Genomic DNA, 26,487 nt, shown 5'->3' on the forward strand with positions numbered 1-26,487 from the left:
TCCTCATTTGACAACTGGCTGCTTTGTGACCTTGGGAAAATTGCCATACCTCTCTGAGCCTACGCTCTCAACCACCTCATAAGATTGTCTTAATTAGATGGAAGTGTATTGCCCCAGCTGGGTAGCTCAGTTGGTTGGAGTGTCGTCCTTGCACCAAAAAGGTTGTGGGTTTGACTCCAGGTCAGGGCACACACCTGGGTTGCAGGTTTGATCCCCAGTCAGGGTGTATGCAGAAGGCAACCAATCAATGTTTCACTCTCACATTGATGTTTCTCTCTCTTTCCTCTGGTGAGGATTTAAAAAAAAAAGTACAATGTAAGTGTATCTACTATAAACTGGTGCTTAATTGGCTTCCTCTTCCCTCTGCCCATTCATTCCCTGACTCTCTCTCTTTCCCTGTCCCCTGGCCTCCCTGTAGAATCTGTGGCCCCCTGTATAGTTAGCACTTAGGAACTCAATAACACACGGATTTTACTGCAGGTGATTTTGTCCTCAAAGGGTTAGAATATAGTCTGGAAGAGATGACTATTTTAGGTTAGGATCTAAGTCAAATGCCTGGAGTAAACATTCTGTTTGGTCTGCATAATGTTTGTTAAAAAAAAAAAAAATTGAAATTGAAATGTGTCTTTGCCTTTTGCCAGAGTCCCCACAACCTATGTCTTACTGTGGACCATTGTCTCTACTTATCTACATTATCTGCCTGTCCTATAAGCATCTGTGACTCTTGTTTTATTTAGTTTTTTTTCCTTTCATTGTGTCAAGCACACAGGTGATACCTACAAAATTTTATGCCATGCCTTTTCCAAGATTAGTCTATGTTTCTCTCAAATACTGGCTAATTAGAGGGAACCATTACAGCATAACTCCCATGCTGGAGTATAGTGAAAAGGATCAAGCAAAACCAATTACTCTTTTTTTCTTCCTTTTTTCTTTTACTAAAGCAATCTTTTACTTTTAAAATTAAAAGGGGACTCTAGTACACTGCAGATGGGAATGCAGACTGGTGCAGCCACTATGGAAAAAAAAATAGTGTTTCCTTAAAAAATTAAAAATTGATCTGCTGTTTGACCCAGTGATCCCACTTCTAGGAATATATCCTAGAAGTTTGAAACACCAATCAGAAAGAATAAATGTACCCCTATGTTCATAGCAGCACTATTTATAATTGCTAAGATTTGGAAACTGCCCAAGTGTCCATCAGTAGACGAGTGGATAAAAAAGCTGTGATACATTTATACAATGGAGTACTATGCAGCTGTAAGAAAGAAAGATCTCTTATCCTTTGAGATGACATGGAGGGACCTGGAGAGTATTATGCTAAGTGAAATAAGCCAATCAGAGAAAGACAAATATCACATGATCTCACTTATTTGTGGAATGTAATGAACAAAATAAGCTGATGAACAAAATAGACAGAGAGACATAGAAGTAGGGTACAGACTGACAAACCTCAGAAGAGGGGGGGGCGGAAGGGGGAGGGAAGAGATAAACCAAAGAACTTATATGCATATATGCATAATCAGTGGACACAGACAACAATGCCAGGGTTAGGGGTGGAGGGGATCAGGAGAAGGGTATCAATGGGGGAGAAAGGAGAAACACCTATAACAAAAATAAATAAATAAATATAATTAAAACAATTAAGTTTAATTTAATTATTTTAAGACTCTGGCCCTGACCAATTTGGCTCAGCGATTGGAGCATCCACCTGCGGACCAGAGACTCCCAGGTTTGGTTCCTGCTAGGGGCACATACCAAAAAAAAAAAAAAAAAAAAAAAGACTCTGCCTCTGTGAGAGACCACCAATCACTGACATGTTAGAGCTACAGATTCAATCCTACTTTTCAAACCACCAAAAAGACTGCTACCCCCAGAAGCTAGTAAGCACCAACTGTGGAGGCCCTTCCTACGGCTCGCTCCTTGAACGTCCTCCAAGTTCATCTTACATCCCACTGTTGGCCCTCGCCCTTAACACAGATCCAGCTGCCTGCGAACCAATCCATCGTCCGTGGGCCATCAGCTCTTACCCATCCCAGCCTGCACAGGAGTACGGCAGATGCTCAGGCCCAGAGAACCAGGTCTCGGGGTTGCTCCCCTCCCTGGAGAGGGGCCGGAGAAGAAAGCCTGACCCATGGCCCGCGTCCTCCTTCCCCTCCGGCCTCCTCGTAAGGAGCATCTCCAGGTGTCCCCCAGTGACCGGGGACAGAGAGCGCTGCCACGTGCCTGGGACAGGGCCGGCTCCAGATTCACTGAGTCTGGGCGTCAGGAACCCTTCTTGGCCTCTGCCCCCCACTCACAAGACCCCTTGCTGAGCCCCTGGGCACGCCCCCTTACCCTGGGAGGGGGGCCGCATCTCGTGGTGGTCCCGGTGAAAGGGGCTTCCTGGCTCCCAGTCCTTCCTGGCACAGGGGCCCTGCTCGGCTTCCCTCAGCCCTGCATGCTCCAGGGACAGCGTGGCTCTGGAAGCTCCCCGCAGGGCACGGCCACGGCTCCGGCCCGGTTCTGCCGTGGGCCCTGCGCGGGGCGTGGCCGGGCGGCCGTGCTCGGGGCCCTCACTTCCTGGTTGTTCTCTCACAACTGAAAGTGGAAGCGTCTGACCAGGAGGAAGAAAGCACACGGCTCCCCTGGCTCCGTTTCAAATGCTGTAGCCCAGTCCCGAGGCTGACACTCCAGCCGGCCCACACCCCCCTGCTGACCCCTTCCTCCTGCACTACCCCGGCACAGGAGCAGAACACACACACACAAAGGTGACAGGAGGGGCCCCGCAGACCACCCGTGTCACAGGAGTGACGCTGCTCCCTGCTGGAGCCGCAGAGCAGGACAGTCCAGCCAGAGGTGCCTCAGCCCTCACAGGGCTCCCACGGGGGTCACCCTCCCTCTAGTCCCCAACATACCTGCCTCGGGCCCCAAGGCAGTTCTGATAAAGCCAACAAAAACGATCAGGTCAGGAAGGACAGGGACAGGGACAGGCTTTAACTTAAACGTCCATCTGCTGCTTCCCTCACCTCCCAGGCTAAACCTGGAAAAACTAACTCACAGGAGGACACAGACACGTGTGCCGCGAGCTGTCAGATCCCCTGTCCCGGAGCTTCTGGAAGAGTCCACCACACACGCACAGGACAGTGACGGCGCAGAAGGCAATCGCTTAGTATTGTCACAAAATTGTTTTGAATGTTCAGACCCCCTGCAAGGGTTGTGGGGTTGTAGGGTTGTGAGGTGTTAGGATCTGTACTGGTCTCACTGGATTCACCTAAGGCTGTGGCCACAGAAGGGCGGGGGGGGGGGGGGGGCTTCCATTCTTTGATTTAGAAGCAGAAATAAGGAACTTCCTGTCCCTACCTGCCCCCGTTCCTTCCTCCCCCCTCGGCAACATCAGGCAGCACGCAGTACCTTCCCAGGCAGCCTTGCACTAGAGCTAGCTTGGATTTCTCTCCAGAACCCAAATAGCCAGGGTGTGCTGGGCCACAATCTAAGAGAAAGCGATTTGGTTCCTTGGCCTCACGGAGCCCACCTCAGACACGGGAGAAGGATGAAGTAGGGTCGCCCCTGTCATTCCATCTTCTGGGGCATCTCATGGCTGGAGGAGCACCAGCCTGGCTTTGTTTCAGCAGCTCAGCCCCCCGAGAGGAAGTTTCCCCAGCAGAGAGCCAGCGAGGAGAGCAGAACGGTGTGGAGTCGCAGCCGCTCGAACGCTACGGGCTCTTTCCTGGGTGCTGCTGTCTTCCGCTACCAACCAGGTGAAGAGCTCAGGGCAGGGACAGGACAGGCCTTTCTCTTTTTAGACTGGTTTCCTCCAGAACTGAATGCTCAAGTTCGGAAGACTCTGGGTCCTTCTCAAATTCTAGCAGATCGGTACTCCTAGTCACTCCTCTATGCACATGAGTGACAGCCCCAGACCAGAAAGAATAACAGAAGGGATGGCAATCCACGAGAATTCTGCATCATGTGGCAGCCTGCAGTGACACCCTGATCATGACTCAAACCCCAGCCACAGCAGCTCAGCTCTGGGGGCCAGGCCGTGCTGTTCAAGCCCCGAGGCGCATTATTTATTTATACAATGCGATGCCACCTACCTCCTAGGAGGTGGGGAGCCGATGAGGTAACACGAGTCGCACACCTGGTAGAGACCCCAGCACCTAACAGAGTGTCTGCTAAGGCTCTCCTTTCTTCCCAAGGGGAGTCGCTGCCATTGACAGCTGATAAATGACTGCCTTTCTAACCATTTTGACACAGAAATTTCTGAATGGAAGGGGAAGGAGAACCACCTCCTGCCTTTGTCTATAATCCTTAGAGGCTTTAAGTCTGTTTTGGCTATATTTAGTAAAATGAACAACTTTCTCTTCCAAGTCCATGCCCTGTGCCCATTCAGGTGGCTCCGATGTGTCCACCTGGTTTCCAGTGGATTTTCTTTCTTGTGCCTCCCACAGATGTCAGCTGAGAGTACTACTCAACCAAATGTAACCTCAGGTTGAAAGAGCCTTAGGTTGAGAAAGGACACATGTCCTACTTTCCTCCCTCCACCTACTCCATCCCTGCTCTCCCGGAGACACACACCCTAGACACACACCCTCGAGAGCAGACAGTTCCTGAGGCTTACCTGGTGAGGATCCTCTCCCTTCCTGGGCACAGGAAATGCGCCCCTCACCGCAGACTGTATGGGCTCAGCACCACTGTCAGGCACCTCTGCCTTTGCCACAGCTCCCGGGATGGGGCCACACCTGAAGCCGATGCGTACAGTTCTGCGAGTGGCCAACAAGTTTCCCTGGAAACTTTGAACCTATTGCAACAGAAGTTCAAAGGTAGAAGTTACCTATTCAAACACTCGTAACCTCAGACAGTGAGGAGTGTAGAATTTGGCAAAAGGCTAAAACAGGAGATTGTTATGCAATGGGCTTAAGAGGAAGGAGAAAAAAAAAAAAAGGCTCAGCTAATGGGCTAACGTTTACCGGGTTACCGAGCAAAACCCTTTGTAGAACCCATACCTCCAGGGAAGAAAAGAGGGTACATAGGGCTTTGCATTTGTTTTGGGGGAAGAATCTTTGAGATTGCCATAGGAAAAGGAAGATCTGGAGGACAATAGAGAAAAACTGCTCCCTGAATCGAGAGTAAAAGAAAATTGAGAAGCCACTGTAATTGTTACTTAAGCTCTAACTTTAAGGTTGAAATAAGCAGAGGCCAGTGACCCCTCCAGAATTAGAATGTCTCCAAACAACAAAATAAGGCAAATCACTCTAAAATCTAGACTGAGGCACAAGCCCAGCTGGGTTGTATTTAGAATGCAGAATCCTGGCCCTGGCCAGGTAGCTTAGTTGGTTAGAGCGTCGTCCCAATACATCAAGATTGCGGATTCAATCTCCCATCAGGGCACATACAAGAGTCAACCAATGAGTGCATAAATAAGTGGACCAACAAATCAATGCTTCTCTCTCTCTCTCTCTCTCTCTCTCTCTCTTTCTCCCTCTTTTCTCTCCCTCTTTTTTCTCTCCCCCTTCCTCTTTCTCTCTTTCTCTAAGATCAATTTTTAAAAATGCAATGCAGAGTCCAGTCTCCAACCCACACCACCCACAGCTCAGCCAGGCCCTGGAAGGAGCAGAGCAGCTACTGCATCGCTGTTCAGCCTATATCCTACTCTCTCTTTCCATTTGGAAGTCGCTAGTCCCATTCTTAATTAAAATCTTCAAGACTTCAAGGCATCATTACTGAACAAAAATGATGAGTAGAGGTGAAAGGGGCCCTGGAGATTGTATTTAGTCTGTATTTTACAGGTGAGACCAATAAGGCCTTTTCAGGTGAAATAAATCACCCAGAATCACACAACCAGTCATCAAAGCAAGTCCTGACGCAGGGACACAGACAACCACTGTACTGCCTCTGTCCTATATGCGGCTGCATCGCTGGTAAGTGTTCATTTAACCACCAGCAGACCTTAGACACTTGAAAGCTTTCTGTGTGCCCAGCCTGCAGAAATTTGTGGAAATGCTGTAGTAGGTTTCTTCTAACAGTAATTGGGCAGGTGGCCAATATGAAAATTAGAAGCCAACACCACTTCCTGCTGACTCCTGCGTGGAAGAGTGGCCACCACATTAACAAAGAGGTCTTATTAGGCCAGATTCTCATCCATGCCTTAGGTGCATTGACTCTTTAAGGTCACTTCTTGCCCCAGAGCCCTAGTCCTGCCTTAGTACCTAAGGAAAAGGGGCTTCTATGAAGTGGCTGAAGAACTGGGAGCCCGAGTCCCATTTGATAGGACAAATGCTAAGTTGTGTTGGAACACCTTCTGATGCCACACTTTTCAGAGCAGGGTGCTCCAAGCTAGTGGTTCCCAAACTTCAACAATCATCACAATCCCCTGGAGAGCTTGTTACAGCCCAGATTACTGGGCCAGTGCCAGAGTTTCTGGTTCGGTAGGCCTGAGTTAGGGCCTGAGAATCAGAATTTCTAGTAATTCCAGGTGATGTGGATGCTGCTGGTCTGGGGACCACACTAGGAGCTCACTATCAGCACCACCATTCCAAAGCAGCCACCTACCTTCAATGGGCAACTACTGGAATGATAAAAGGAACTGCGCCTGGGGTCGTCTTGGATATGGTGAGCCTGCAGCGGGAGGAGAATTTGACGAGTAGAACTCGATACATGCTCTAGAAGACAGGTGTTACTTAACATGAGCAGGCAGCGAAAGTCCAAGAATAGTGCTTTGACAACAGTGGGAGGAATTGCTACTCACTGTCTCACTTCATCTTTACGTAAACATAAATCAAAGCCACACAGCAGCATTACAGTTAGACAACCCATGTGGGTATGCATGGGAGTGTAGGGAGCATTACCTGATCCAACAGCCTTAACTTTATTCTTGAGGCTACCTGAAACCCCAAAATGTGAAGTAACTAGCTAGGACAAGGCATCAATTCAGTCGGGGAGGGAAGTCCAGAGCCCAGGTCTCCAGCACCCTAACACACAACACCATCTCCTTTTTTTTTAATCTTTTGCTTTTTTTGTTTTTAATTAATTTATTTATTTTTGTTACAGATGTTTTGCCTTTTTCCCTCACGGATTCCCTCCTATCCCCCCCTCCCCGCCCTGTCCCAGCTTTGTTGTTCATGTTCTTTGTTCATGCATACATGCATATAAGTTCTGTGGTTTATCTCTCCCCCACCACCCCCTCTTCTGGGGATTGTCAGTCTGTACCCCACTTCCTCGTCTCTGGAACTACCCCATTCCTCAGACTGTTATTTCATTATATTCCACAAATAAGTGAGATCATATGATACTTGTCTTTCTCTGTTTGGCTTGTTTCACTTAGGATAATACTTTCCAGGTCCCTCCATGTCGTCTCAAAGGATAAGAGATCTTTCTTTATTACAGCTGCATAGTACTCCATCAACACGACACCATCTCTTGATAAACCATTGTTTCCTATAGCATCTCTCTTAAGAAAAAAAAAAAAGGATTGCCCTGGCTGGTTTGGCTCAGCAGTTAGAGTGTCGGCCCATGGAACAGAGTCATGAGTTTGATTCCAGTCAAGGGCACGTACCTCAGTTGCTGTTTGTTCCTGGCCCTGGTCGGGGTTGTGTGGGAGGCAACCAGTCAATGTGTCTCTCCCATGTCGATGTTTCTCTCTCTCTCCCCCACTTTATCTGAAGATAAAATAGAAAAGTATCCTCCAGTGAGGATTAAAAAAAAAAAGGTGTTAGGCTTCTTTGAAACACTCTTCAGTCTTCCTATCCTGCCCACAGCCTAATGCAGTTAGAATTCAATAAAAAAGAAAGTCCTTTTGAGAGTGGGTATCCTGTAGCCCCTAAAAAGAGCAAACCGTTTTTTTCAGGTCGTTCACAGGTAAGGTGTCCAGGGTGGTGAGGAGTCTGACCCAATGGCTCATGTTGCTCTGGTTGGTCTGTGTACATTCCCTCCCCTTTCCTCAAGAGAAGGAACCAGGCATTGCAGATGTATCAGTTCTAGAAGACCAGCGGCCAACATTCCAGAGTTTTGTAACAGAGCCTGGAAACAGTCACAATACTTCTGATGACAGGGACTGACAGCTCTTCTGAAGCAGAACCAGGGTTTCTCCACACGTGAACGCAGGAAAAGACAGACCTTGTAAGTGAATCAACTTTACGTAGCACCACTGTGTGTTTGTATAGCTCCTTCCGATTTATCGTCACTTCCAGACTATCTCTTAACAAACCTATGAGGTGTAAACGAGAACAATACCTTGGGAGGTATGGCTGTTGGGAGCCAGACCCCCCGACAAGGACTTCATTTGGCCCTCAGAGGAAACCTGCCAGGTAGTTACAATGTGTACAGATGAGAAGTGGATGCTCAGAAAAGGTTCATCCACTTTCCTGAGATCCTGTAGGTTGGTCATGAGCCCATGGTGATGGTAGTGGGGCTAGCATTATTATTAAAACAAAACAAAACAAATTTCAGGCTATTTTGTAAAGCCAGGTGATTTGTGTGGCTTGTCTATGAAAAAGAGCCCTTCTTTCAAGAGCATGTTTGGTTGCAAAGCAGATTTTAGAGCAGAGTGTGTGTGTATGTGTGTGTGTGTGTGTGTGTGTGTGTGTGGTGGGGGGAGGGCAGGGGAATGAATCAGTAGGGGGACCAAATATTATTATTATTATTTTTTTTTTTTCCTCACCCGAGGACACTTTTTTGTTCAGGTAGAGTGGGAGGGAGAGAGAGAGAAACATCAACGTGAAAGGGACACATCGAGTGACCGCCACCCGCACAACCGACCAGGGCCGGGGACAAACTGCAACCAAGGTACACGCCCTTAGCGGGAACCGAACCCGGGTCTCTCGGGACCGCAGGCTGATGCTCTAACCGCTGAGCCAAACCGGCCAGGGCCCAAATATTATTTTAATGTGTTTTTTTTTTTTTGGCGGCGGGGGGGGGGGGGGTTCTAGATTCCAGAAAGCCCTAAAGCTAATGAAGTCCTTCTAAAGAAAAGTGGAATTTCTCCTTTTAATAAAACCTCTGCCCTCAGAATCCAGAAATTCCTCTTAAACTTCTGGCTCCTCTGTTTTAGAATAGTTCCTTAAATTTAGATTAGAGAATAATTACTCAACATTGCTCATCGTAGGCATTCCAGAGGAGGGCAAAGAAGAAATTCGTCGACAAGAAGGAAAATGGAAAGCACAAGGTGTCTGGAGGGAGTAGCTGGGGCACTTGGAGCCTGGGAACGCTTGTTTACAAGGATGTTAGGCCTTTGACAGCTAAGCCAAGTCTTCAGAGTCAGGCAACATGACCCACGAAGAAAGGGAAGCAGGGTCCTAGAGGTATAGGCTGAATCAGTTCATGTTAACTTAGTAATGATGCATCAGAAAGAAAGGAGGTGAGATGTCCCTCCCTGCAGAGAGGTGTGCAGTGGGGCAGAGGTTACAATGGTGCAAAGAGAAAGCTGCAATGGACTCACCTTTAGCTTCCCACATGGCAGAGCTGTGTTGAACTTTACTCTTTTAGTGAGATGTGAAAGGAGGGGGCAAAGTTCTTCCAACTCTTCACAAGGTTGCCATAATTGGTCATTCCGATTATCAGAATTCCATACCCACCCTTTCCTTTGTTATCTGATGTTTCTAAAGGCTAATAGCACTCAAAGTACATCTTACAGGCTAGAAATCTCAGCTTCTCTGCCGGTTTCTTTGCGAAGGTCTTTACGATCATCACGATCATGGATATTACGGAGACACTGAGCCAAGAGGTTTTGTCTGTAATATCTCATCAAACCTTACAGCAGCCCCGTGAAGAAATTACTATTATCATTTTGCAGAAGAGGAAGGGTTCAGAGAGGCCAAGTAACTTGTTCACGGCATGTGGCTGATAGTTGGCACAGTCTCAGCGTCAGATTCTGAGTCTAGGCAGTCTTGAGTTCAGAGCCCAAGCATGTATTTATTAGTATAACCCATTCCATAAACCCCTTGCAATCTTGTGTATTTATACATGCATTTTTCTCTGGAACTTTCATTGGTCACTCAGAGAAAATGAAGAACTGTTAAGAGGAAGCAGGATCCCATGCCAGCCACCTAGACCTGATGCCAAGGGTGGAACAAGAACTACCTTTTCCCTTCTCAGAAGGGCATCCCATCTGCCTGGAAGTCCTTCGAGCTCATTTCCCACACAGAGCCTTGCTCCACTCACCTAGAGGGGCCACGCAGCTGTGGACTGCCCCCCTCAAGCACTATGCAGCTTCACAGTGCGCATGGGAGAAGCTGGGCCCGTAGCTCAGTGTCTGTAGCAGCTCGTTTTGCTCAATCTGGGTCACTGACAGCAACAGCTTGGGCACCCGAGCTCTTGAGGCCACTTGCTCATTCTTTGTGGGAAGGAAGTGTTACTCAAGCATGAGCACTTGCTTGACAAGAATGACGTTTGCACAGATTGCAGTAAAACCTTCCCCTAACCTCAGATGCATGCCCACCCCCAGCCCAGACAACACCCACACAGAACCAATTGCCTTGCAGACTTAGCTTCCCAACTGACAAACCACAGCTGAGAGATACTGACTCTTCAGCCCTTGGAGTGGCCAGGTGTGCTCATGGATCGCCTCATCTAAGGGTCCCCGTGTGCCATGTAAATAGTACTCTTCTCAAGGTCGTGATGTCAACAAGGTTGGAACACAATGACACAGGCAATCTACTCCTATATCAGAGAGAACTTCTTAAGAGTATTTAAGAATCGGATGGAAAGTGCCAAGACCCCTGAAAGGGGTGTCAGCTCTGAATTCCCAGAACCTTCAGCAATCCCAGGGAAACATCATGACCCAGCAGGTTGGAAGGGTAACTCAGGGTGAAATGCTGCCCTGCCCTGTCCAGTACTATAAGCAATAGCTACACGTGGCTGTTGAGAATTTGAAATGATGCCAGTCTACACTGAGATATGTTGAAGTATAAAACACACACCAAATTTTGGAGACTTTGTAGGAAGAAAATAACATAAAAATCTCAATTTAAAACATATCGATTCCATGTTGAAATGATAATGTGACATATAATAGGTAAGTAATCTTACCTGTTCCTTTTACTTTTTCAAATGTGTCTGCTGGAAATTTTTAAAGAGACTGTGGCTCACACTCTATTTTTCTTGGACAATGGATTTAAACCAAAGGTTCTCTGCCTCAATGCCCAGAGTATATAAGCCAAAGGTGCTGTTACCCAGTGGCAGCTGCGAGCGTATTATAACTGCTCCAGGTGAACTTGAAGACAGCCCCGTCTGTAACCTCTTCCTCTGGTCTCTGTAGTAGCAGTGATTTGTTCTTTAGGATAGACATAGCATCCATCCAATGGAGTTTGTATCTTGACGGAAGCAATAGTCCCTTCATTATAAAAGTGCTGCTACTCTCTCACTGTTGTTCAATGCCAGACACCATGTCATGTGCTCTACCTCTATGACTTCATCTAATCCTTACTTGAGCTCGTCAGAGTAATGACAAAGAAATTGAGGTTCAGACAGCATAGAACTTGTCCAAGCCAGCTTACTCTCATTTTAAACTTGTGCTCCCAGCCACCCTGCTACAGGACCGTGCGGTAGAAACCTCCGCTAGGAGCGTCAGTTCTTGGGGATACATGCCAACCTCTCTCCTCTCAACAGGCTTGTAAGGACATCATCCTCTGTGTTGCAGCTTTGGTTCAGGTCCCTGGGCTCACAGAGTGGAGAACATTCTGAGTGCCTGGCCAGGGAGCTGCTTGGGCAGCTTTAACAGGAGCGGAGCAGAAATGACAGGAAATGGGAGGGGTTCGAGTCTCTCCAGAATGAAAGCTCAGGAGGCAGGTGGAGTCAAAAGGGACATCCTGCCTCCCTTTAGGGAAGCCACCCAGACAGCAAGCCTACTGCCACACGGGTCCCTGATGAGCTCGGGCAGAGAAGCATATCATTTTCATAAGTTAAAAGTATGCCATCAGCAAAGAAAGATGTATTAAGGCAAGGACACATTCTTTATTCGCTGAGTGACGATATACTGTGACAACAAAGGGGCTTTTGGAAAACTAAAACATTTCTGAAAAGTGACTTCGGAAGTAATGACATCACTGCCAATCATTTAGTATTTTTGATTACTGAGTAGACAGAGTAGGCGGCTGCCCCACCTCTCCAGTACTTTCTGGAAGTTTTTGTTCTTCCAGCTAAGGCTTTACCGGGGGCCGAGTCTTTATCTGGGAGGCAGGAACAAAAACCGCAAAATAAATATTCAGATCCGAAATCTGACATTTAGAGCAGCCCAACCTGCTAAACTTCAGATTATATTTGTAGCCAGAAGAAAACTGGAAAACAGTGATTGTAAGCCCCGGCTGTCAAAAGCAACTTCTCGGTGTCAAAGACACATTCCTGGTGGAAACAGGTGAGTGAAAGATGAAGCGTCACAGGCCAGAGGAAGAGTCTCTGTCAGCAGCTGGGATGGATGCCATGTGGTTGAAGTATGTAAGAGACAGGCAGAGTCCCCCGGAGGGAGGAGCTCTTCCTATCACACAAGCATCTTCAGAAACAGGACCAGAGTGTCTTCCTCAGAAAGCCATGGTCAGTGCCCCATCCCTGGCCTTCTAGGAGTCATGTGCACATGGTTATCCAAAGCAGTGCCTTTTGGATCCAGGGAAGTTGCTTTGTTACAGGAAACAGAGGCTGTAGGATATACGATCTCCTGCTTTATTTTTTCTTCTTTTTTTTTTTTTTATCCTCACCCGAGGACATTTTTCCATTTTTTGTTCAGGTAGAGTGGGAGGGAGAGAGAGGAACAGAGAGAGAGAGAAACATCGATGTGAAAGGAACACATCGAGTGGCTGCCACCCGCACAACCGACCAGGGCCAGGGACAAACTGCAACCGAGGTACGTGCCCTTAGCGGGAACCGAACCCGGGTCTCTCAGGACCTCAGGCCGACGCTCTAACCGTTGAGCCAAACCGGCCAGGGCTTTTTTCTTCTTTTTTTTAAAGTAGGAGGGGATTTTTTTTTTCTTTATTGATTTTAGAGAGAGGAAGGGAGGAGAGAGATAGAAATATCGATGAGAGAGAACATTGATTGGCCGCCTCCTGCATGCATGCCCCCCCCCCCCCCGCCCTGGGGATTTGGCCTATAACCTGGGCATGTGCCCTGACTGGGAATTGAACTGGAAACCTTTTGGCTCATGAGTCAGTGCTCAACCATTGGGCCACAGCAGCCGGGCCCATCTCCTGCTTTATACAAGCTCAACCTTTGCTCCACTTCCCTGTCGCTTCCCAAACATTTACTCACTAGAAACTTCAGATCATTGAAGTTATCTTTGTATTTGCAAAAGCTGAGAACACCACAGGCAAGTTGGCCGTTCACACCCTGACAAGTAATAGCCACCTTTGACTTGCTCTTACTTCTGGGATGGTCTGTGTAAGGTGTGCTAGATCCCCAGGGACCTTCCCTGTAGGAACGTGTAAGCAAGACCTGGAAAGAAATGTCCTGCCACCACCGAGCGTGGAGTACTTGGTTAGTGATGAAGCCACTAGAGTCCTGGGCTTTCAGGGCAAGAAGCTGGTAAGGTCAGAGGTCTCTGCCCCCTGCCATTTCCCCATTTCACAGGAAAGGAAACAGAGGCTCCATGACAGTCTTCCTCACTCGGGGAAGCCTAAGGCTGATGCTTTTCCCAGAAGACACCGTGAGCTGCAGGCGTGTGCTAGGGCAGGAGTGGCGGCTGCCTCTCCCTTCGTCTTTCCCTCTGGACAACACAGGCTCATCTCCCTCTTCCTAGTGGGCCAGACACCTTCACCTTCCTCTTGTCTCCTGGGGAAGTTCGAACCCACACATTCTAAACCTTCACTTGCTCTCTGAACATGGTCATACCACTGAGTCACACATTGAAGGAATGCAAGGGGAAAGCAGGAGCAGATGGCAGCCAGAAAAAGGCTAGAAGTTGTATGAAAACCTCACCACCCTGGATACAGCCAATCTTGTCTGACTTTGGATGCTGAACAGCTGGCCTCGTATATGGTCCAGGCTGGTCAGCATCAACGACACCGTAATTTAGACCGAAAGAACCCTTCCTCTGTCATAGTCTCTTCAGGAAGCAGAAATGGGATGAAGTAGCTGTGACTCAAAGCCCCACCCCCACCGACATAGGGAAACAACCCCTGCATCTCTGACTTTTGTTCTAAAGCATTGTCAGATGAAATAACGTGGCCTATCCCCTCAACTACCATGCTCCTGGTAAATGGTAGGCTTAAGAATCTCCTAGAAGGAGGGAGGACTGGAAACGAGTGGAGAATATCATGCTCTCTCCTGCAGCCACAGTCCCTGCAAATCCCGCTACAGTACATTGCTTTTAACCTCATTTCCACTCTAGCCAGTGAAGTATTTGGCATAAAGTGGGTGGGCCTGTTACTCTGGCAATGGTTTCCAGGATGGTCATCATCTGGACCATGGCATCTCTGTCTCTCCCCTTCTCTGAGCAAGACAGTAAAATGGAGGTGTCTGAATGCCACAGAGAATAAGTAGATCCCTCAGAGGTAATCCAAGTGCCTCCAAGTGTGAGGGCCCAGGTCAGGATGAGATACTCCTGACCTGAGAATGCAGAGAATGAGTTTAACTCCATGCTTTTTCTCCATACAGGCAAGTCCGTCAGGTTTATTTTTAACAAAAACTCCTACTTTCCTTCCTTATTGCAGACATTAAATAAAAAAAAAAAACATTAAGATAAGCAAAGAGAAGAAAACTAATAATTTTCATCATCCAGAGAGTGCCACTTTTAGAGGTTTTAGTGTATATAATCTTTACTATGCAAATTTGTGTGCTTTAAAAAAACCCAGTGAGCCCTGGCCAGTTTGGCTCAGTGGTTAGAGCTTTGGCCTGTGGACCAATAAGTCGAGAGTTGGATTCCGGCCAAGGGCATGGGCCTCGGTTGCATTTCCCCCAGGCCTTGGTCAGGTCATGTGGGAAGCAACCAGTCGATGTGGCTCTATCACATCGATGTTTCTCTCTGTCTCTCTCTCCCTCCCACTCTATCTGATGATAAATGGAAAAGTATCCTCAGGTGAGGAATAAAACAAAAACAAAAAAACAAGGAAAATGGAATACTATACACATTGTTTTACAGTGTGCTTCGTCAGTTAATACATTGTGACTATCCTTGTAAGTGTATAAATGCACTCATTTAAAAAAATTTATCTTTATTGTTGAATGTATTATAGATGTCCTTCCTTCCCCACCCCCCATTGACACTCCCCCCAACCTTCATCACACTGTTGTCTGTGTCCATTGGTTATGCGTATATGCATATCAGTTCTTTGGTTCATCTCTTTCCTCCCCCACCCCCTCTTCCCTCTGAGGTTTGTCAGTCTGTTCCCTACTTCCATGTCTCTGCATCTATGTTGTTCATTATATTCCACAAATAAGTGAGATCATGTGATACTTGTCTTTCTTTAACTGGCTTGTTTCGCTTAGCACAATACTTAAATGCTTTCATTTGTAGTGATTGGCTGGTCCTCAGATTAACTGTATGCTATTTATCCAGACCCCTGCCATTAGACATAAAATTGTGTCTAATTTTTGACTCATTAAAAAACCCCCAAATAACAGTGTAGTAAAATCTCATCATACAATCTTATTTCTTTAGGATAAGTCTCCAACATTGGAATTTCTGAGTCAAAGATCTATATATTCTTAAGGTTTCGGGTGCATATTGAAAAAAACGGCTACCTGCATCTACCAGCAGTGTATATCTGCTTGTTGAACTCTCACCAATGCTGAACATCATCAGTATTTTCTTCTGGTTTGGACCATGCTCACATGTAAGCTCTTAGGAATACAAAAAAAAAAAAAAATACTTGTGCTTACTATGATTAATATTAATTTGCATATATAAAGGCCCCAAACTGTGCTAGATCTGAGGATCCAAAGAGGACACACATAAATCCCTGGCTTCAGAGATCCTCAGAGAAAGAAAATCTGTAAACACAAAGAATCTAAAATTATCCAGACTGGGAGTATACATTCTAAGATGTTTCTATATGGAAGGGGGAGAGGGGACACAGAATGTGTAATACAATATTGCTCCCAGAATCTTAGTTTTGAGATCATGATTTACACAGTGACATACCACTGGGAGGCGCTGTGCTAGGTAATTACATAATTGCACGATATCTTCACAACATCCTTATGAGGGGGCGGAGTTTAACTAGTTCTGAAGTTAAAACTAAAGCACACGTTAAACTGGCTTACCCAAGGCCACATATATCTCGTAAGCATCTGAGCCAAAAAAAAAAAAAAATACATGAAATTCTCTCTGTAATTAGATTGAGGACATCTTTAGACTCAGATGACTTTGAAAATTGATGCCAAACTGTCCTAGTAGAGGAGAGTAGAATCTGAAGCTCAGTGTAGAAACAGTTACGGTGAATTTGGTTTGGAGAAAAGCATGTCTAATCCAGGGGGTTAGAAATGGCCCACTGAGATGGGCCAGGACTAAGGCTCAGTAATCCCATTCTGATGGCTTGCTACCGAAGGAAAATGCGTGCAGAATAGTTATGGGCTCCTCTTTCCCTCCTCTCACTTCAGGTTGTATCAGAGCTTCTCAAACTTTAGAGTACTTAGGGATAATGAGAGACTGTTAATTGCAGATTCCCAGAGCAAACCCAAGACTAGTCCAGAGGGTCTGGAGGGGGACCCTAGAATCTGTATTTTTAATCATCAGAGACTGATGTAGGTGGTCTTTAGATCAAGCTTTGAGAGTTAGTGTTCATTCATTAGAAGCCTCTTCCTGGTGTCCTAGGCCAGGGTGAGGAACATAGACTGTGCCACTTGTGAGTAAACCCTCTGATAGTCATTAGCTCACTTATTCAAGAACAATTATAAGATTAATTTAGCAGGTGATAATTATCATTATTATGAAATCAACATCATCAATCACTGTTATTATCATCATCATCATCATCATCACCACCACCACCACCATTATCTAGCATGGAGAAGTGGCTCTCTGCCCAGGCATTGTGCCAAATGCTGAACTTGCATGATCTCATTTAATCCTTACCATATTGCTTAGGGGAAGATCCTATTACAGTGTAACCCCCATTTTATTTATCAGGAGATAAAGATATAGAGAGAGGAAGTAACATATCCTAGGTCACACAACTAATACATGGTGGAGCCCAAATTTCAACCCAGACCATCTGCCTACACTTGAGTGGTTCCCATAATTCTCATTTAAGTAGCAGAGAAGGATCCTGGGGCCGGGGGTGGGGAGGGGTTATGTGCTTTGCCCAGGACCATAAAATGTGTCAGTGGTGTCACTGGATCAATTACCAGGGCCTTGCTGATTCCCTGCCCTGGCGTCTTTCTGCAAGACTGCTGCTTCTAGATGTGTTAGGACAGATTCTGAAAAGAAAAGGTTATGACTAATTATGGCACTGAATAGAAACCAAGCTGTGGTCCTCAGGGGACTCTGCACTATCATTTAAGCTCCTGGCATGAGTGGTCAGGAGGCTGAGCCTCTCTGAGTTTTGCAGTGATCTAGGTGTTAGACACTATCCATGGCTCCCCGGACAGGTGCTGAGACCTCACTTGGATCCGGGCTCTGTTTGTCAGTCGAACGCCATGATGCCCACCTAATACTAGTCCTAACCCTCTTTGCCGGTGTGCTGGTGACTCGGCTTGAGGCTGCTAGACTCACTGTGGGCTTCCAGGCTCCCTGGAACATCTCCCATCCATTCAGTGTGCAAAGGCTGGGTGCAGGTCTCCAGATTGCCATGGACAAGATCAACTCGGAGCTGGCGGAGCTTGGAAACGTCAGCTGGGAGTTCACTTATACCAACTCAGCCTGCACTGCCAAGGAGTCTCTTGCTGTTTTCACCAATCAGGTCCAGAGAGAACAGATTTCTGCCTTGTTTGGACCAGCATGCTCAGAAGCAGCAGAGGTATTCAACCTTCTAGAAACTCTGGCTGAGTTTCCATTGGAAGGGGTGGTCTTAAAAATGATGGGACAGGTTTGAGATGGCGTTATTAAAATAATAACTGTTTAGGTCTTGGGTACTACTTCTTTGAGATGTAATTAGACCATGTAATTAGAACAGTTAATATTCTCTTTAAAGAAAGCCTTTCAGCTCTGGCCAGTTTGGCTCAGCGGTTAGAGCATTGGCCTGCGGACCAGAGGGTCCCAGATTTGGTTCCCGCTAATGGCATATATTTTGGTTGCAGTTTGTCCCCGACCCTGGTTGGGGTCATGTGGGGGATGGCCAGTTGGTGTGTCTCTCTCACATCAATGTCTCTCTCTCTCTCTCTCTCTCTCTCTCTCTCTCTCTCTCTCTCTCCCCCCTCCCCTCCCCCCTCTCTCCCTCCCACTCTATCTGAAGATAAATGCAAAAATGTCCTGGAGTGAGGATAAAACAAAAAGAAAGCCCTTTCAAATCGATCATTGTGTATTGCTGATGTTCACTACCAAACTTGTTGACCATTTGGACTTGGTGCTACTGTAGATAAACTCATTATTTGAATGTTCTCAGCCACATGGCTCAGAAAAAGTTAAGAAGAAAATTAGTGCTTAGTTTTCAATAGAAAATAGCTCTTGTTTATGTAGGTTTCACTTTGGTGTGTGTAATAAATTGTTCTGTGATAGTAAAGGTAAGTGACAGGGAAGAAGGGAGCGTGACAGATTGTAATGAGCTAGGACAAAAAAAACTTGAGAAATCAACTATTTGTATCCGCGCAGTTAATGGGATTAACTTTGTGGGAGTCCTTGGGTTTCTTGTGCTTAGGTGCTGATGCAAAACAGAAATAGGAAGGAGCATCCCAGTTCTCACTCTCAGAAACACTGCAGAATTGTCATTAATGGGTGCTGCGGGATTACGTTTGCATTTGAATTTGGATCTTGTTCTCTCTTGAAATACCCCATTGGACACATTTCTTTCCGTCCAAAGCCTACCCAATCTTCAAAGTCAAGTTCAAATGCCATAAGGTCTTTCTTCACCCCTCCATCCTCCCTCATCCTCCCTAATTCCCAAATCAAAAGTAACTTACTACTTTTCTAAACTCCTATAAATCTACTGTCCATAAATAGTGAATGGTATATTTAACTCCGTAGCTATTTTTTTATATATCCAACTCCTGTAATAGATCATAAACTCCTTTAAGAGCAAGGTCTCCAAAATTCCTTATAAATAGTAGGCTTCTAATGAAGAATGAGTGAGAAATGAATAAGGACCAAATTAAGGAAGAAACACTAAGAGAATGAATAATAGCTATGAGTGGGCTCCGGACCAATATTGCTATATTCCCATCCTGCTCCACTGTTTGCTAGCTTTATAACTTACATCTATAAAATGGTGTAGTGATAATACCCGCCTCGTAGAAATGTTGTTAGAATCGAGATGATGTATGTAAGCTCTTAGCATAGTGCTTGGCACATAGTAAACTCTCATTAAATGCTCACGATTGTTATTCTTGTCATCTGATACAAGACACTATCATCAGTATTCCAAAAGACAGGCTCCAGCGTGACCCATAGAGTCACTGAATTCAAAATTTGTGCACATACCTTACAATGGGGTTTGAGAGTAGCATTAACTCAATTATTAAAACATCCTTTTGGTTACCTTCAAGGTTATTGGTTTGCTGGCCTCTGAGTGGAATATCCCCATGTTTGACTTTGTTGGGCAAACAGCAAAACTGGAGAACGACTTCTTGTATGACACCTACGTGAAACTTGTGCCACCCCTGCGTGAAATTGGTGACGTGCTCCGGAAAAGTCTCCAGTACCTGGGCTGGAAACGCATTGGGATGTTTGGAGGTCACTCTGGGACTTCCTCCTGGGATCGAGTGGATGAGTTGTGGAGGGTTGTAGAGAATGAGCTCAAATCCCATTTCACCATCACTGCCAGGGTCAGATACACCAACAACGATCCAGCCCTCCTGCAGGATGGTCTTAGGAGCATGTCAGCCACTGCCAGGGGTAAGTAGAAGAGAGTCCTCTGTCGCTTATGTTTGGAGAGAGAAATAGGAAGAGCAGAGAGAAGCTCTTCATTTTGCTATGGGTGTCCAAAGCAGATGGAAAGGTACAAAATTAATGATACATCAAAACAATTTTCCTGTTTGGTTGACATCACCACCACCAACAACAACAATTTTTAATCTACAGTGAAATCCCATATGCTATAGTGTTACGATTCAATGAATAAGCTCTGGAAGTATCTTCCAGGTGGGCTGGGTCCTGGACTTGGGCTGGTGTCCGGAGCATGGGCTCTGGAGAAAGACAGCCTAGGTTCAAAACCAACCTCGAATACTTTCTAGCTGTGTACTCCAGGGCAAATACCTCGACCTCTCAGTTCCTCAGATACCTTGTCTGGGAAATGAAGATAATCATCCTGCCCACCTTATAGAAAAGTAAGAATTGCATGAGGTCATGCCTGTGAAGTCCTTAGCACTGTGTCTGGACATAGCAGCTGGTCAACATACATCAATCATTTTTGTTGTGGTGCTTATAAGGCTCTATTTCCTAGCCTGATTAGTAATTGACTCCTTTCTGTTCTTCAATAAACTAAGCCTTTCTGGCCTTGGTACTTTGGGACTTGCTGATCCTTGGCTTGGAGTGCCACCTACAACCCCATTGCCCCTCATGATTCACTGGTATAGTGTCTGTCTGACTGTCAGCTCCCTGAGGGCCTTCTGCCTTGCTCATTGCTGTATCCTGTGCTTAGTTAACAGTGCTTGGCACATGGTCGGAGCTCAAATACATAGATTATAATTTACCTTATTTAAAGAATGTCACTATTTCATTGGTGTGTCCTCATAATGCTTGTTGCTGTGTTTGAATGGAGAAAAATTACCATAGTTTACTCCTTCCTCTCCTCCCATCCCAACTCAAAAAGTCTGAATGCTTCTGATTTTAGGTCCTCCTGTGTGGCTCACGATGAACAAGCCAGATCTGTTGTTCTGAGCCAACGAAACAGAGAATCTAGAGCACAGAAGTGATCTTAACCTTTTTTGACTTGTACTTTGGGAGAGAGCTGCAGTGAGGACTTCAGTTCCGTCGGGCAAGTCTGCCAGTTGGCACACTGCTGGTGGTACACTATGGGCATCGTTTTCGGCATTCCTCTTTCCTAAAGCACGCTCAGGGAAAGAAGTCTCAGGTGGAGCAGTTTCAGACAAGACTTTAAAAAGCGTATGCACATGTGCACGTGGTCATGGGCAATTGGCTGACTCTGTTTTTGTTTTTGTTTTTGTTTTTTCCTCTTATAGTTTTCATCTTAATCTGCAGCTCAGAGGATGCAAATATTATTTTGCTGGCTGCAGAGAACCTGGGACTGCACACTGGAGAATTTGTCTTCATCCTTTTGCAGCAGTGGGAGGTGGGTGTCCATGACCCCCAGTGGCTCCTGCAGTAAGAGGTAATGAGTATGGAGCCCTTGCTATGTACCAGATGCATTAGTTCCCTGAAGACTCACAACCCCAAGAAGCAGGCACTCCGTGTCCTCATCCTAGAGTTGGGAGACGGACTGAGCTGGAAGAACTTACCCAGAGTCCTTTGGCCCAGTTAATGAGAAGTTGAGCCAGGCCCTGAACTCAGATGCTGGCTCTGGAGCCTGGCCCTTGATAGTTGTCAGCAAACACCAGCTGAGGAGGACCTGTCACTCGTATCATGCAGCTGAGACCTCCTCTAAGGACTCTCAAACACAAGGGACTCTCACTTTCTTTTCTTCCATGAGCACCTCCCTGTGTTCCTGTCGGAGTCCTAACAAAGGCCTGCAGAGACCAACATACTGGTCCATGAGGTCATTCTTGGATGGTTTGGTTCTTTTGGTCATGATGAGATGGCTAACGTGCCACGTGCCTCCTGTGAGGATCGGATTACACATTTGAGATGCACCATTGCGCTTAATATTCCCAAGAGCCTTATAAGGTAGATCTTATCAGCATTGCAACTTACAGATAAGACATTGAGGCTTAGAGAGGTAAGATACCTTATCCAAGATTTCAGAGTTCCCTAGGGGCACAGCTGGTCTTCAAAGCCAGGTCTTTTGGATTCCGGGACAGAGCCCTTTGTTCCAACAGCTATGGCTTATGCCAGGTCCCACACCAAGCACTTGATGTGCTAACGCTCACGTGAGCTCTCACCACCATTTGGGGAGATACTTTTATTTCCCGTTTTACAGACGAGGAAACTGAGGCCCTGAGAGGTCAAATAACTTGCCCAAGACCACTCGACCAGTAGGAGGGAGAGCTGGTAATCAAACCCCGGGATCTGGCCTCAGTGCCTGTACATTTAAATGCCTCTCTACACTTGCGTTTGGATATGGACACCCTGTGTAATTTCCCCAGCATGTCTATATTTCTAAAATGAGCTTTTTTTTAAAGGATCTTAAGAAGTTAAAGTGGGGTAAAGGGGAGTAAAGGAAGATGTATAACAATGTTCCAGATCTCTTTGATATTTTTCATTTTACCTTTCAATTACAGTTGACATTGAGTACTATTTTATTTTATTTATTTATTTATTTATTTATTTATTTATTTATTTATTTATTTTTTTATCCTCACCCGAGGACATTTTTTCCATTTTTTGTTCAGATAGAGCGGGAGGGAGAGAGGAAGAGAGAGAGAGAGCAACACGATGTGAAGGGACACATCGAGTGGCTGCCACCCGCACGACCAACCAGGGCCGGGGACAAACTGCAACCGAGGTACGTGCCCTTAGCGGGAACCGAACCCGGGTCTCTCTGTACTGCAGGCTGACGCTCTAACCGCTGAGCCAAACCGGCCAGGGCTAAACTTTCTTTTTTTTTTTTTTATCCTCACCCGAGGACATTTTTCCATTTTTTGCACAGATAGAGTGGGAGGGAGAAAGAGGAAGAGAGAGAGAGAGAGAGAAACATCGACTTGAAAGAGGCACATTGAGTGGACATTGAGTACTATTTTATATTAGTTCCAGGAGTATAGCATAAAAGTTAGACAATTATATATTTTATAGAGTGATCTCCCTGATAATTCTAGTACCCACCTGGCACCATGCATAGTTATTACAAAATTATTGACTACATTCACTATGCTGTATTTTGCATCCCCATGACTATTTTGTAACTATCAATTTGTACTTTTTAATCCCTTCACCTTTTTCACCCAGGGCCCCCAACCCCCCTCCCATCTGGCAACCATATTCTCTGTATCTATGAGTCTGTTTCTGTTTGTTTATTTTGTTCTTTAGATTCTATATTATAAGTGAGTTCATATAGTTTTGTCGTTCTCTGTCCCACTTATTTGACTTAGCATAGTATCCTCTAGGTCCATCCATGTTGTCACATATGGTAAGATTTCATTCTTTTATTTATGACTGAATAACAGCCCATTGTATATATGTACCATCACTTTATCAGCTCGTCTACTGGTGGGCATTGGGAGCTAATGGAGCTCGCCAGGGTAATGCAGGCTCAGATCTGGCCTTTCAGCGAGGGCTCAACCCAGGAAAGATGATGCAGGAGGAGGACTCAACACAGCAACAATAGTGGCTATTCCTTCACACCTTGCCCTTAGGCTCAGCTTCTCCCTGTATGTCTCTGGCATCCCCCCAGTGGCTGTCCTTCCACCAGAGCCCAAGGTGAGCATCTGCAAGCGAGGTTGTATGCTGCTCCTTTAAGAGACACCTGGGTTTCCAACAGGTTCCCGTCTCACCCTGATGGATGGAATCCTCGCTGATTTTCTCAGCCAGATGTCATGTGGGCTCCTCTCCCCAGACCTGGCATTCCAGGCTGGGCCTGAGACCCCTTGATCCTAAGGGGGTACCTCTGTGGCAGAGATATTTCTTTGGGTTCTCAACTGCCATGCATGGGTGCGGGGTCAGCCCATTTCATGTCTCCGTGCTTCCTAACCATTCTGACATGGCTTCTTTATATCCTTAGTTACAGAACTTCTGTTCAGCTAGTCTTCAGAAGATTCTCCAGACTGATTATTCTATGATTTAGTTGTGGCTTCGATGTAGTCCCGAGAGAGGGTTGGTACAGCATCCACCGACTCCACCATCTTGACTGGAATGCTCTTTTACCTATTTGTCACGGAGTACCTTGGATGCTAAACGTTTCTCATAGTTCTTGGAGCAATCAGTGGGGATTATAAACCTGTGCCAAACTTTCCAGAACAGTTTTCCTGACTTCAGTGCTGCCCATGCCTTTCTCTTGACTTCCCTCTCACCTCTGCCTTCAGACAGATGAGAGGAGGAGAGATGGGCCAAGGCTCAGTACTGGCAGGGAAGCCCTTCCAACCCCTGAGTCACTTTCTCAAAAGCCTTCATGATCAAATATAGAACTAAAAGTATACCACACAATGGCCATGCATTTAAAGTCATGCTGCTTAAAAAGAGAATAGCATAAACCCATTCTATAAAAGTGTTCTTAATACAGACTTCAGTGGGAAAAAATTAAGCTGCAGAACAGCATTGTAGTGTGATACTATTTATATAAAATGCACACACACACACACACACACACACACACCCCTCTGCTTATGCCCAGAATGTGTGAATACCTCTCAGAAAGGACAGGAGGAGCTACAAGAAACTTAGAGAAGATCCTACTATCTTTCATTCTATAGAGTGTCCCAAAAAAGTATATACACACTTTGAATAATTATAAAGCCAGTGTTTATTAAAATACATTTCACTTTCAAAATGTAATAGACTCTACGGACACTGTTGACTTGTTTGGTCGATGCCTGTTTCAAACTGCTGCCTGTCTGGTCCAGGCACTGTGATGACAGGAAGCAAGGGAATCGCAAACATCAAGACATATTTCGTTTGTTCAATGGCTACTCTCAATTCGGTGATTGTTGCTGGTTTTGTAGCATAGACTTTACCTTTTAAGTTTCTCCATAAAAAAGTCTAGAGGTGTGAGGTCTGGTGAACGGGGAGGGTCTACTATGAAATCGCTTCATCTAATCCACCTATTTGGCAATAAAGAAACAACAATTAAGCTATCAGCTGTTAAAGAGTGTAGACATTTATTTGGGACACCCTGTATATATAATGAGTAGGTAGCACTTTCATAACAGTGATAATATAGATCATAAGGAAAATAACAAACCAGTTAAGCCATAAGCAGAAAATTGAGAATGAATGAATAGTCCTAAGTGTTTCAAGTTTTTAATCACCCATTGCCAAAAGGTAAGCTTTCTATATCTTAGCTGCTCCCTGTCAACTCAATTCTATTTATTTATTTCTGTATTTGTTTATTTATTGGCTTCCTTCCTACTACTTTGAGGCCAGGTAGAAAATGTGGACCTTGCAAGTCAGGTCTTCTAGAATTATTGTGTTTCCAAGGATCTGTGTGTGTTTTTTAAATTTTTTCTTTTTTTTAAAATTGATTTTAGAGAGGAAGGGAGAAGGAGAGAGAGAGAGAGAGAGAGAGAGACAACGATGACAGAGAACATCGATTGGCTGCCTCCTGCATGCCCCCCACTGGGGATTGGGCCCACAACCTGGGCATGAGCCCTGAGCAGGAATCGAACCAGTGACTTCTTGGTACACTGGTCGATGCTGAACCACTGAGCCACACTGGCTGGGCCGTTTCCAAGGATTTGAATGAAGAAACTCAAATTTGACCTTGACCTGCTGTGCTTCTGTTGCTCAGGGTATTTCCTACAGAATGACTACCCTGATTTCATTGTATTTCAGGACAGTTTTTGGGAGGAGGTATTAACAAATCAGGAGGGGACGCACTTCCCCACCGTCTACGAGTCTGTGCTTCTCATCGCCCTCAGCTCCTACAGAGAAGGTCCTGGAGATGAAGGCTTCCGACAGGAAGTCTACCGGAGGCTCAGGGGGCCACCCTTCCACAGCTCCGTCTCCGCAGAGCAGCAGGTCTGAAACAGGGTCTCACTGCACAGGTCTCTGCTGTCCCTTTTTTGGAGGATATTTATGCTTGGCTTTAATATTCTCTCTCTTATTTCTCCTTTTCTTTGCCCATGTCCCTAACACACACACACACACACACACACACACACACACACACACGGCCTCATTTTCTACAGCCGAGCATAAACACTGGTGTGATGCTGTCTTAGGAAGTCTGCACCCCAGGACCACAGAAGGACAGAGGTTAGCAGGTTACTGGGAGTCAGAGGCCTGGGCTCCCATCCTAGCTCTGCTATTTACTGTCTGTGGGACCTCGAGGTGAACTGCTGAACCTCCCTACACCTCAGTCCCTTCACCTGAATAATGGAACTGATCATGACATCTGCCTCCAGCCTGTGGCTTTGAATATCTCATAACATAGCACATGGAAGTAATAGAGCAGAAACCAGTGGTGCTCAGACTATGACAATTTCCTTTCCCAGCAGGATGTCAGGATTGAGAACCAGAATGGAGCAGTTGGAAATGTGGAGCTAGAACAAGCCAAGGCAAGCAGCTGGTCTGGAACAGGGAGAAGACAGTCAGGAGAGACAGGATCAGCCAGTGGTCGTCCCAGTGTGTGTGGGATGATGGGGCAAAGGTCTGATACCCACAGAGAGTTTGTTACACGGAGACCATGGGCCAGAGCTGGAGTTACTTCCAGTGACAGGCCCCTGATG

General features: G+C 46.0%; 2 protein-coding genes across 7 annotated transcripts in view; one reads left to right on the forward strand and one right to left on the reverse strand.

Annotated features, from left to right (window-relative positions):
• Positions 1-10,348, reverse strand: part of ACSL5 (acyl-CoA synthetase long chain family member 5) — a 49,221-nt gene extending 38,873 nt beyond the window's left edge. For 2 of the 6 annotated variants that reach the window (XM_036264530.1, XM_036264535.1), the window contains exon 1: positions 2,335-2,508. In XM_036264530.1, coding sequence (XP_036120423.1) covers positions 2,335-2,353 — 19 coding nt within the window. In that variant the 5' untranslated portion in view covers positions 2,354-2,508. Of the gene's footprint in view, positions 1-2,334; positions 2,509-4,597; positions 4,778-6,528; positions 6,639-9,412 lie in introns of those variants that run through there. The other 4 variants (XM_036264533.1, XM_036264531.1, XM_036264532.1 and 1 more) reach the window with 4 other exon arrangements.
• A 7,126-nt stretch (positions 10,349-17,474) lies between these two features.
• The window catches only part of LOC118632693 (guanylate cyclase 2G-like), a 42,148-nt gene continuing 33,135 nt past the window's right edge, over positions 17,475-26,487 (forward strand). Inside the window, 4 exon segments of the mRNA XM_036265924.1 lie at positions 17,475-17,858; positions 19,540-19,888; positions 21,175-21,284; positions 25,592-25,777. Coding sequence (XP_036121817.1) covers positions 17,475-17,858; positions 19,540-19,888; positions 21,175-21,284; positions 25,592-25,777 — 1,029 coding nt within the window.

This window comes from Molossus molossus, unplaced genomic scaffold (assembly GCF_014108415.1).
Source record: "Molossus molossus isolate mMolMol1 unplaced genomic scaffold, mMolMol1.p scaffold_m16_p_17, whole genome shotgun sequence".
In the NCBI taxonomy this organism is placed as follows: domain Eukaryota; kingdom Metazoa; phylum Chordata; class Mammalia; order Chiroptera; family Molossidae; genus Molossus; species Molossus molossus.